The sequence below is a fragment of the Amia ocellicauda genome, chromosome 2 (assembly GCF_036373705.1).
Source record: "Amia ocellicauda isolate fAmiCal2 chromosome 2, fAmiCal2.hap1, whole genome shotgun sequence".
NCBI lineage: Eukaryota > Metazoa > Chordata > Actinopteri > Amiiformes > Amiidae > Amia > Amia ocellicauda.
Window position 1 is genome coordinate 3,207,613 of NC_089851.1, and position 13,142 is coordinate 3,220,754.

Here is a 13,142-nt window from a genome sequence, read left to right on the forward strand (position 1 = left end):
GTATCCAAACAGAACTATTTTCTGTTCATGACTGAAGCACCATCACTGGTTTATACAACTTATTCTTCTTTTTCTTCCATTCTGTATTTCTGTCATCTGCTCCCAGGTGATCAAGGCCGGGGTGGAGACCACATGTAAGTGCCACGGCGTCTCGGGCTCCTGCACCGTGCAGACGTGTTGGCGGCAGCTCTCTCCATTCCACGAGATCGGCAAGCAGCTGAAGCAGCGATATGAGACCTCGATCCGGGTGGGCAGCCTTACCAACGAGGCCACCGGCGAGGGGGAGATCTCTCCTGCCCGGCTGCAGCCTTCACCGGGCCCCAGCGACCAGATCCCCCGCACCATGGACCTCATCCACATCGAGGACTCGCCCAGCTTCTGCAAGATGAGCAAGTTCTCCCCAGGCACCTGGGGCAGGAAGTGCTACAAGGACAAGAACTGCGACAGCATCTGCTGCGACCGAGGCCACAACACCCAGAGCCGTGTGGTGACCAGGCCCTGCCAGTGCCAGGTGCGCTGGTGCTGCTATGTGGAGTGCAAGCAGTGCACCCAGAGAGAAGAGGTCTATACCTGTAAAGCGTAGCCACGGGCTGGAGCTCACTCCCCTGCCCCCCTTATGGACTGGACTGAGTAAGGGGACACTTGTTCTCTAAAAGTGAGAGCATTTCTCCCTGCAGACACACAACAACAAGGGGTTTCAGGCATTATGGATCCAGCTGGTGTTGGGAGAAGTATGCACTTTGAGAGAGCTCTACGAGCTGCGCGAGACGTCCATCCGCTGGGTCCCAAGCCTGCAGCGGGAACGTCTGAAGAACGGTCACATCAGGGAGTGTGTCGAGGGAAACGAGTTGTCCTCCATTCCCCATATCCCTCGAAGGCCATGTGGAGCAAACCAAGGCACATCCAGTCATGGGCCATCTCGGTCCAGGAGGGAGGAGATTTTGATCTATTAATTGGACGGTGTGTGGAAAGTATCAAAGACCATACAGGGCTCTTGAAGTGAAAGCCTGACTTATACTTTGGTGGAAACTTACCCTGACTGGAATGTACAGGCGAGGGGAAAAGAGGATATGACAAACTGAAAGTTCTTTTAATAAGTTAAGAAACTGTTTGATGCAACAGGGTGTATAATATTTACCACTTTTGATATGAAAGAAAACCACTAGCTACACAAACTGTTCTAGTTTGTGTAGTTTTCAATTACAATTGTCTCTGACAATGTCTTTTGGAAAGCAGTTAATCTAATGCTCTAATGCTCTCTATCTTTCTCTGTGGAAATAACTTATGGAACTAAGATTTACATTATGTTTTTTCTTTTATTATTATAAATGTTTTAGCTTTCATAATGACCAGGGTTGATCTTTCACTCTCGAAAAAGACAACTTTGTGACTACTCCTTTATGTGGAAAAGACACAGATTACAGAATTTAGCATTCTTGGACTTATCCTTGTAGCGCTGAAGGCCGTTGTAGAAGAAAACTAACAAAGCTATTATTTTTATTTTCTTGCCAGTCAAATTTAAGGCTGTTTTTATTTTTGGCCTGACATTAATTCACCAATTCATATTCAGGGAACGACTGAAACCACTACGTTTGAACTCCATGCTTAATTAAGCTGTGGCAACACTGGGAAGAAATCACATTTGGAGGGAAACGTGCCCTGACTGCACTAGGTTTGAAAGTCTTCAGCTATGGCCACGATGAATCCTGTATGATTTAAGAGGATACCTCATGATAAGGATCTAAAGTGGACTGTTGATTACACCGAATGGCTGTCAACGACTGACTGACGAGTACTTTCACCAGCAATTCCCCACCATTTGCAATTGTTGTAGCATGTTCTTCTCATTGTAATAGGACATTGCCATTAGTGTACACATCTGCCCATGTCTTCTACAGCTGACACCTGGGAGTAAACAACTACTTTCGGCTCCAATCTCAATGACCGACGCTGGTCCAGAGGGGTTTTCTGCCGTGTGTGAGTTTGCAAGAGGCGAATTTTGGCCTAGTTCTTTGACGTGCCAGTTTTCTGGTAAAATGACCATGAAGAGGACTCAGGTTAGCGAACTACAGGGAGGAGCACAACTTGAGAATAGCCCTCCTGTGCTCATGTCTTTCTCCACCCCTGTCGACAGCCACACCGAAGCTAGAGCCCAAGACAGAGACGAAGGGACCCAGTTTCTGCAGCAGGAGAGTATTATCTGCCTGCTGTGAGACATCTGAGGCAAGAAAACTTCCTGAAAATGGATAGATATATATTTTTTCCAAGGCCCTGAAATACCAGGGACTTATCTTTTCTGTTATATTATTTCAAGGTGGCGTTGAGATCAATTACTTATTCAGAACCAAAATATTTCACAAAAAGTAACGCAAGCAATGGGAGTTTGGTTGTGCGTCTGCAGTAAGTTCACATTTTGGATCATAATGAGGGTTATTAACTCTTTTAATGATTGGCGTTTTTCCTCACTTTCCACATCATTCTAAGCAATTACCGCATGCCTAGAAACACAACATATGATGTCAGGAACAGGTGTTAGAGCTGCTTATTTGGTTTGACTCCTTGCTGTTAACTAACAAAGGCATATGTTTTCTGTGGCGGTCTAAAGTCAGAGATTGAGTACATGTTTAAATACAATTTCTGTACTAGAAAAAAAAAAAATAAAAAAAAAATAACAACAACAGTGCATACTTGGAAAGTCAGGGGGGAAATCGTATCACAGAAATCGCAGTAAAAGACATCTCTACCATTACAAAGTATCCGCAGCTGGAAAAAAACAAAACATGCCATCAAAAGATCATTGTCTCAGGCGATGCTCTTTAATAACACATTGTTGTAGAAATATTTTTCAACATGCCAATCAGCCCCGGTCTTTTATCCTGAGGGGAATTCCTGATCATTTAAGGCCAGTCCTTCCACTTTCCCTGTGGGCATAAGATACCTTCATTCCAGCTTAAACATGAGATTTGTAAATGCAGCAGACCAAAGCAAGTTATGTCACGACTTTGGCACAAAAATCAGTGAATGTGTGTCGGTGTGCACATATGCCGATGACATGGATAAGTGGATGTAAGCGTGAGCTGTATCTGTCTTGCTCTTGTCTGGCTGAAATAATACTCTGGCGGAAATGCACACGCAAGCATAGTTAGGCTTTACAAAAAATCGCTTTGTCTCCATTTAACTTACCAACTGTATTTCCCTGACTTAATGCATGTCTAATTGTTGTCCTGCCACTGTATATGTGTTCCTTAAGACCATTTCGTTTGAGTAACACAGGTGAGACACACCCACACAGCAGTTCTCTCGCAGTGTGCCCTTTTAATCAAGCCCAGTTATCTTCCCATTTCAGTTAGGGCTTGTTATCTAGCAAAGCTTACCTAAAGCTCTCTAACTTGAAATATACTGATAATGCAGTTCAAAGGATATCCTGTTCCCAGATACTATTGTTTGGGGGGAAACAAATAAAACGGGAGATATGGGTACCACCTCTTAAACAAATATCAAGATAGCCAAAACTGGTATTTCATATAGTTTTAATATTGTCTTACTAATCTTAAGTACTTGTAACTGTTTGTTTGTTTTCATTCTAAACAATGCATGCCATTTCTCTATGCTTTTACGTTTTTTGGGAGAGTGTACTGTACCCAGTATCTCCATTTGTCTATATTTCTATCTGCAGTGCATTTGAGAGGTAATATTTATTCTGAACAGGGTTTATTTTAACTACAGGAATTCCGATATAAGGTAGATGGTATTTATTCATTTTCTTGACTAAGGTCAGAAATGTCACTTTTGAACTGATTATAAAAGCCTCCAAAACATCCAGTGACTTTAAGTGTGCTGGTAAATCGAATATAAAGGCCTTTGTGTCTACCATAAACTAGAGATGCACCTGACTGTTTCCTTAGACAGCAGTACACTGTGTGCCTGGACTGCATTTGGGATCCTTTTTATGCCTGGCCTTTTACCATTCACAACTTGTCTGCTAAATCTAAACAAACTAGGGCCAAATTAATACTAGCTTTTCTGAGTCTGCTTCTCCTAACCCATGTGGAGGTGTGTATGTATGTATGTGGAGTCAAGTGATGTCATGTATTTCTTCAGGTTTGAATGCACACAGCTCTGATTAGTGCAATTCAGTATACCAAAAAAATCATTGGCCTCCAGCCCTGCTCTCCGCACTCCAGACTGACCCATTTTATTTGTATTTATTTTTTCGGCCAAGGTTTCACCTACCTACCAGTGTGAATATATTGATTCTGCCATTGAATTACAGATAACTACTTATTTTAGGATTCTGTGGTGCCGCGTATATTGTAATGAACACAAACACGTTCGAAAAGATTGTTTTAGACCCGTACAATAACAATAATATTTTTCAATGAAAGACTGCTTTCATTGCGTCTGATCCAATATACAGGGGACTGTTGAGGTTTAAAATACTGCCTCTGCCGGCCCTCCTGCATCAGAGCAGATGTCAGACAGAGCTGAGCTACACGTCGAACAGACAGCTCACACAAAGCGAGGCTATTTAAACTAATCGTCTCCACAGTGGTGAGCAAGAAGATGTATCTGCACATTCAAGGTTTAAGTATTTTTGTATGCAAAACTGAGTATATGACTACATTAAAAATGAAAACAACAAAACACTATATATATATTAGCATATGAAAACAAACAAAAAAAATATGTGTGTGTATACTTTATTAGTGTTGTTCTAGGCGCGAGTGAGTGAACTACTGAGTGAGAAACCCTATGATGTACTATAGCCCCATTCACGCACTGAAGCCTGAAAGCTTTCTCTTTGAGTATTTATAGAACTGTATTTATATATGTGGATATATTGCTTTTTTGTGTTGTATTGTAAATAGTTACGGTTTATTCTCCTGTGGTATAGAGACAAGAGTGAGACACATGCTTTAAACTCACAGGCAATTTAGGAGGACATCGGGGCTTCAGTGGGGAGTGGGTGTGGGGATGGGAGGATGGGCATGGGGGGGTAATGTGGTGCAACATTTATTTTCTAAGCTTTTGTCTGCATCCAGTTGGAACCAAAAAGAGTCGCAGGAGTAACGATGTTTCTTCAAAAACACTTGTGTGTTCTGCAAAGTTAAAAGGACTAATGCACGGGTGTCCCTCCTCTCGGCTCCTCATTGGATTGACTTCTGTTATGTGCAAAATCTACAACCCAGATGTTTATCACTCATTCAATATTAGTGAATTTAAGGACACAATCACATTGGGCTTGCTTGGCGATACAAAGCCAGGGAAACGTGCTTCCAGATTACTTATGAATGCCTTTATAATGACCCAATCTCAGAAAACAATGCCTTGCACTACACTTCGCCGGTGATTTTATTTTTAAAAGGACTACAGTTTGCACATCCTATACTCTGCTAAACTGTATAAACCAAATCTTCATATGAAACAAGATGAGAACAGAAACAAAAGTCCAGCCGTGTGCTCACGTCATAAAGACCTCAGTATACGCACAGTGCGGTAACCTCACGGCTGACAGTGGCTATCTCAGCCATGGTACAAACATCCAGACTACACACATGCCCCAAAAATTTAGGGAATTACTGGGAAACGTTCCAGGTGAGAGACACTTGACACCGTGTTGTGATGCACATCCGAGCCGAGTCAATATGGCCCTCACTCCCAGAATGCACAGGGACATTGCACTTTACAGAAATTATTGTGGCTGGGTGTGTAACTTCTGCAGCAATGCTGGCATACTCATACAAACAGCCTGTAAACTGTTGATCTGAAAAGGTTTTGGTTTTCAAAGTGCTATCAAAACAAATTTAACACAGTCTTCACACAGACTCACCAGGTTAGTTATAAGACTCAGCAAATGTCTGGGGCTGTCTGGGACTTGCACTCCAGAAACATTTGTCATTTTATGATGGAGCCCGTATGTGCGATACTTACGAGAAAATCCATTGCTCTGATCTGATCTGATCTGATGACCTAGCAACGACGTGTCATTTTAGCTGTTTATACAATTAATGTAGATCACTACTATGTTGTAAGCATTGCTCTTCACTCTGTGTGCTCCTGCAAGACCCCTTTGTGATTACCAACTTGGAGGACAAAACATGGTCAGCAGACTAGGTTGTACTGGCTAAGAGATTTTTGTCACTATTTGTTTTGAGATTTGTTTGAGTCGTGTTTCAAATGTGTTTTTTTTTGTTTTGTTTTGTTTTTTTTTAAAGGAAAATGAAAACAAAAAAGAAAGTTAAATTATTTTTTAAAAATTACATGGGTGAGATTAATGTAAATACTGTAAAGTCAGAACTGTTGTATCTGTATATTTTTTACAAAGGTCTACTTTAGACCCACGGGGTTTAGTTTCTCTGGGGTAGGGAACTCATCTAAAGCAGCTGAGGCTTTTAGTATAAAAAAATAACTGTTGCACCTCCTTTTTAATTCTCCTTTTTCAACAGATTGTAGTTTTCTGCCACTACAGCACAAAACAAATCCTAATAAGTCAAGATTTCTACAAAGCATTGGATCTTAAACTCAAGTGAATTACCATGGCATGGGTCACTCGCCTGTTACACACGAATCCCTACTGCGGCAAATGTTGGTCTGAGAGTTGGAAAATACGATTGTCTGTTACTGAAAGAAAAATAAAATGTGACATACAATGCACTCCTTTGCTTTTGACAAATAAATTCTGTGCTGTTTGAATTTTCCTGATGTCTGAGGAATATTTATTGTTACAAAAAATATATATATATGTATATATTATTGTTTCTTGAAAATATTTTTAAGCAGTTTTTTGTGTATTATCAAGCAACAATAACAGTATTGAAATACAGGAATTAATTTGTATGTATCATGAAAGACAGAAGAGGGATATTATTACGTTTTTTATGTCCAATTTGTAATTTCTTCTAATCGCTGAACAACCAAAATATTTTATTTTAACTTAGTCAACACGTTTTCATTATTCACGGTCTGTTTAATGTCAGGGTTTGTTTTGTGCTACTTTGAAAGAAACAACATTTGTTGTCCTTTAATTGTCCTTTATGGGGATGAAATACTAACAAATGTTTGTCCTTTTCCTATTTTTCAGTGTCTTATGGGAACCTAAATTATTTTCCTCTACCTCATGTGTATAGCTTGTAGGTATATAAACTGATTCTGAATGACTGGTAAGAATGTATTTAAGTTATTTAACATCTTTGTATAACAAAGGCAAGGAAATCTGGAAATAATAAATGAATTTTTAAATTATTTCTGAAAGCGTCACTAATCTTTGGTATTGTCTTTAATTTGTATTCATTGGCAAAAGTCTCCAGGGCTTTACAATCAAAGACAAACAATAAGGTCATTCTATAAACTCCTCTTATAATCACTGCCTAATAATGCTATCAGGACAACAGTGACAGATATTCTGTTACAGTTTTTAAATGAGGCAGGATATTACCTATTACATTTTGGCATTAATTTCATGCTCACAATCCATGGCCTTAGTTATCTTCAGTAATGAATAAGAAGTTAAGGTTTCAGTGAAGAGAATCCAGAGTTTCCAATCCATTTAAATGCTAATGTTTTGATGTGCCACTATGGGAAAAGCAAATTTCACACACAGGATACTGATGTTTCAGTTTGGCAATTACTAATGTTCTTTTTAAATCAAACACTATGCACAAACTCATGGCTGCTTATATAACCATACACAAATCTCAAACTGGACTATAGAATTGAACTCTCTAATGGTTACTATAATTGTAAGAAGGAATACAAGGAATAAATGTAGTTGGTAGGGCTCTATTCCAGGTTTATACATCATAGCCCAAATGAATAGTGACAAACTCCACCTCCCAACTTCAAGGCTATAAAAGTTTCTCCTGGAACATATCCTTATTAACACAGAACAGCTATACAAACTCTTGCTCAACATTTTTGAAGGAGGGAACTACAGCTTACATGACTTGTGCATAGCTGCACATGTATGTAATATAAATATACATGAAAATGGAAGCTTAACCCGTGAGAAAGTGGCTAATTGTTGAATAACCTTCTGTGCATGGTCTCCAGCAGAGCTTGCAGCATGGCATGGATGTCTTTTGCTACCTATTACTTTTCAGATACAGTCTTTACTGTATTGATGATAGCAACATTTCACATGAAAGGCTCCATACTATAGGACCTTCAGATCCACTCTGCTGCTTTCTCCTGTGGTGTTGAACTGATCAAGAATTAACTAAACTCAGCAAATGGTCAGCTAAGGACTCAGAGTTGAAATGGTTTTGGGAGTTTGTTAATAGGCAAACTATATTCTGGGTTTAATCATGTTCGGGGCCTAATTACACATAGGGTTAATTATTTCACGTAGAACTGCAGTGATGAAACCTCACTGCCTAATATTTCAGAGCAGCGTTCAGAGTTTTGTTTTGCCGAGATGTCTTTGGACACCGGCTTTCCGGCTTGATCTTCACTTTGTGCTGGATCCAAAACAAAGACCTTCCCCTCCCAAGCATGTGAAAATAACCTGGCATCAGACTGAAAAACTGAATGCAGTTTACGGTACATCGGTTTTAATGCCTGAAACAGTGTGGCATAAGCCCATTATATCCTATACACATGTAGCAGAATTACTGGAATTAAAGCAGAAGCCTTTAGTGTTAGCTATTCCTCTCTCGGGTCTTACTCTTCTTGCCCAAAGGAATCAAGTCACTTGAATATTCCCAGCACGCCTAACCCCTCCCTATTTACTACCCTGTGCCAGGTTCTAATGTGAGCCGTAACTTTGCGGTACGCTGTAATCCTGTAGCGTTTTGACAGCTGTTCCCACAGAGGAAGTGGGTGCAACTGGAGCACGGACTGTAAAAAATCTGGGACTTTTTTTTCTTCTCCCTCTTTCTTTTTCATACTGTACAATCAAATAGGGCGGCCGAGCAAACCGAAAGCATGAGATAATTTGCACACTTAGGCTCGGAATTGCTGAAAACAGCACAAAAAGAGAACAGCGAGTCCAAGATCGGGGCAACGGGAACCTGACGAGAAAGGATGTTATTGCTTATTCTTCACTGGAGTTTTGTTTAAAGACCTGGAGATGGTTTGTTTAAATGGTCTCGCAGGGAGAAAAGAAATTCAGCCAAAGAGCTAAATAGGAAGGAGCTACAGGCCAAAAGGAAGTAGACTAGATGTTGACTAGATCATCGATCACAACCATCCTTACAGACATCAAGGTTTTCTCTTTCCTTCAGTTCCTGTTACATTTAAGGACAGAGAGCTCGGCAGCCATTAATGTACTGATACAATACAAACTTCTATGCAGCTGTCTTTTTCGCAAATGAGATGGTCATTATCCTACCAGGGATAGGACCAAATAAAGTAGTAAACCACACATTAGTCATCAAAAAGATAGTTCAATCTTCAGGAAAGAAATTCTCCAGAGTTACCATTCAGCATCGGTTGCATGTTTGCTGGCCCTGGTCAAGTTCCACTGTAAAAACCTCTTCCAAAGTATCAAGATTAAAAGAACGGAGTCATTGACTCCTGAGTCTGTTAGACACACACAGCATGGTATATTGTATGCAGCCAAGTCTCCAGCTCTGAAAAGCCTGGAGGCAGATCTGATTTGCTCTTGGGTTGTTCTTCATCATCCAGTTCTGGGGTAATTGTTGATTCTCCAGGATGTCAAGAAGCTCAGTGCTTGGTTGATGCACACATTTAAGGTTAAGGGAGCACAATATCAACATCCCTAAATGACCATCAGAATCTCCAGACCTCAAATCATATTACCTGAAAAAGTGCAAGTCAAGCCACCTGAAGGAACTGGAGAAGTCCTGTGTTGAGGAGTGACCAAAAGTCCTTTTTCAAAAGGGCCAGAACCCATTAACAGGTGACTGGTCAAGTCTTTCTCAAGGCTAACAAAGGTAAAATAACTTAACAAACACAACATACTGATTTTCTGGGGTTTTGCCTGACTTTTTCCCAACCAAGGACATATTCTTAAGATTATGATGACATTTTAGTAGGCACCAGGTTCTCAACAGCCCAAGAAGAAATCTTCAGATCAAACATCTTAAAGCACTTGTTACAGGGAGCTCTTTTACCTTAATTATCACTGCCAGCTCCAATGCCTACCTTGACACTCAAGTAGTATGCATCCTTAATCATAGGGAAACTAATCTTCTCCCCAGAGTATCCCTGGGAAATGTTGTTTTGTAACTATCAGTAGTGTACAGTACTATAACCAAACCATACAATCCTGGGGATGCACTTGATGCATATCTGATTCATCCATGGATAACTCAAAATTTTAAGAAGTATAAACTGATGCTCATTGAAATAGAAAAGTGTCAACATACTTCATACAGTGATCGACCACTGGTCAACACCAACTGTCTGGCTCAAAAGGTACTTTGCATGCCCATTGTGAACGCATTTTAATAGCTCTTATGTACAGGGAGATAACCTATATTTTCCTATCCCTTTTCTGGACACGAGCCAGTGTTCCAGCCTAACGGTGCCACCAGGCACTTTATAATTTCCATACATCCTTTTTCTACAGATTTCTTGAGGAAATGTTTGCAGGGCTGACACAACAGAAAGGAAAGCTAATGAAATACACATTCTCCCGGCACTGTGCAAACAAGTTAGCTCAGAGTGCTTTCACAGTGACTTCTTTTTTTCGTAGCCGAGACAAAAATCGTCAGTTTATTTTCGGCAGGTTCCTCTTGGAAAGTGTGAAAGCGCCTGGATTGCTTTTGTAGCTCGGTTGCCTTCCCTGCTCCCACCCCAGGATTCGCCCTGTTTACCTCTGTTTTTGATTGTTGTTAGGTACCTGTCAAGGCCCCGAGTTGTTCGTCATTCCCAGTAAAAACATGTGAGCTCAGAATCTTTCACAACAAGAGCAAAATAAGATTGGCCAGGTGGAACAAATCCTTAGGTATTCAGTCAGGGATTATTTCATGAGGTTTAATGTGTGCTTATAGGTGATATAGGATGGAAACACTGCCAACTTTATATCCAAGATAAAGAGATTAATATGAATAGATATTAACCATAACCATCCGTTTTTGCTGGATGGGCACAACTCGCTTCTCTTAGCTGTGCTATAAATCATGGCAATCCATTCACTTAATTATTCCCATTAATAAACGTGTATGATAATTTGTTTTGACAAATTCACCGTGTTTTATTGTAAATAAAGGGAGGTGGTTGTGGGCCCCACTGAACCAGGTCCAGTTAATAGAGTTTAATAGTTTAAATCTGGAGTCTACAATCTGGTGTCAAGGTTGGTGGTATAAAACAAAATAACAATTGGCGATTCCATATGAAGCGAAGTAAAATAAATCAGGACAATGTGTGTAGTGAAGGGCTTTGTAAATATATATGGTCTGGGCTGTGGAACTACCCAGTCATGCCCCAGTGATTGATTCCTCAGGATGGCGGATGCAACTGGGAAGTTCAGGGAAGGACCTGCTATTGCCAGAACTAGATTCACTTCAGGACTGAGTTTCCATTCCTGCCTTTCCAGCACCTTTGAAAATTCCTGATATACCAAGTGTGTCTGTGCTGGGCTACAGTTCGGTAGAACTGTAGAACAGTGAGAATCCAGAAATCTTAGACTGCTTGTAAATATACTGGACAGGAAAGGGAATGGTAAAATAAAGATGATGATGGCATCTGAAGCTGCAAGCTGTACTAGAAAGTGATTTAAATGATACTGAGCTCTTTAAACTGTGGGCTCGAAAGCTCGGGCAAGCGAGGATGGCTGAAACAGCTAAGAAAATAGAGCGAAGGAAGAGACTATTAATCTCTGGCTCCTTCAAGGTGCCCTTTCGCCAACAGGTTTAAATGCTCTTTTCTATTCCAGACATTTTCTTCTCTCTTCTTTGCTCCAGACGCAGTGTGAGGTGCATGCCTTTCAAAATCAACCAAGGGTAACAATTACAAGCCCTCAGAGGTCTCTTTTTAATTGATGTTGCATTGGTTTTAATTAATTTCATTGTGTTAAACCCATTGACAAGTTTTTAGATTACTTTTGTTTTCCTCTTTAAAATACCTAATATGTAATTTTCCTTGCTGGCGATTTTGTGTGCATATGTATGAGTATACTGTATATACTTATATACATTGCCTATAGAAAGTCTGTCACCTCTTTTTACCTTACAGCCTGGAATACATTGTTCTTCTCATTTATCTACACAACCTACCCACAAGTTCTGAGTGAAAAGAATATTCTAGAACTTTGTAGAACATTTATTAAAAATAAAAAAATGAAATCGCTTGGTTGGATAAGTCCACACCCATTGTAATAACAATCCTAAATTAGCTCACCTTAGTTATCCATCACTTTCAAAATCACACAAGTTAAGTGGCACCACCTGTTAAATAGTGATTTCAGTATTAACACACCTGTCTCTGTAAGGTTCCACAGTTGGGAAGTGCATTCAGAGAAGACTACCAAGAAGACCAAGGAGCTTTAAAAAAATTCTGGACAAACACAGATCAGGGGAAGAGCACTGCATATCCCTTGGAGCACAGTTAAGTCGATCATTAAGAAGTGGAAGGTGCATGCAGCATGGACTGTGAAGCTAGTCAGGCTAAAGGGCAAAATGGATGCAGCTCAATACAGGCAAATGCTGCAGGAAAACCTGCTTCACTCTGCAAAAGGCCTAAGACTGGGACGGAGATTCACTTTTCAGCAGGAAAACCAAGCACACAGCCACATTGACACTGGAGTGCCTTTAAAACAAGACAGTGAATGTCCTAGTGTGGCCCAGTGGAAGCCCGGACTTGAACCTGACTAAGAATCTGTGGCAAGACTTGAACATTACTGTCCACCAACAATCCCCGTCCAACTTGACAGAGCTTAAACAATTTTACATGTGGGTGAACATTGCACAATCCAGATGTGCAAACTTGGTAGATCTGGTTTTGACTGACAGCAAAAGACTCACAGCTGTAATCACTGCCAAAGTTGGTTCTACAAGTATTGACTCAGGGGGGTGAATACATTTCAGTTTTTTTATTTTCATTCAAATTGAATCTCTTGCCTCATAGAAGTATTGCATATGTTGTGTAATTAAAAGGTAAAAACTATATAATTTAAATGCATCACAATTGCAGGTTGTAACAAAACGTTAAAAAGTCCAAGGGGGGTGAATATTTCCTAT

The 13,142-nt window shown here is 40.3% G+C and overlaps 1 protein-coding gene across 1 annotated transcript in view; it reads left to right on the forward strand.

The window, feature by feature from the left end:
* wnt9a (wingless-type MMTV integration site family, member 9A) overlaps positions 1-7,242 on the forward strand; it is a 40,457-nt gene extending 33,215 nt beyond the window's left edge. The window contains exon 4 of the mRNA XM_066716264.1: positions 107-7,242. Coding sequence (XP_066572361.1) covers positions 107-583 — 477 coding nt within the window. The 3' untranslated portion in view covers positions 584-7,242. The remainder of the gene's footprint in view (positions 1-106) is intronic.
* The last annotated feature ends 5,900 nt before the right edge of the window (positions 7,243-13,142 follow it).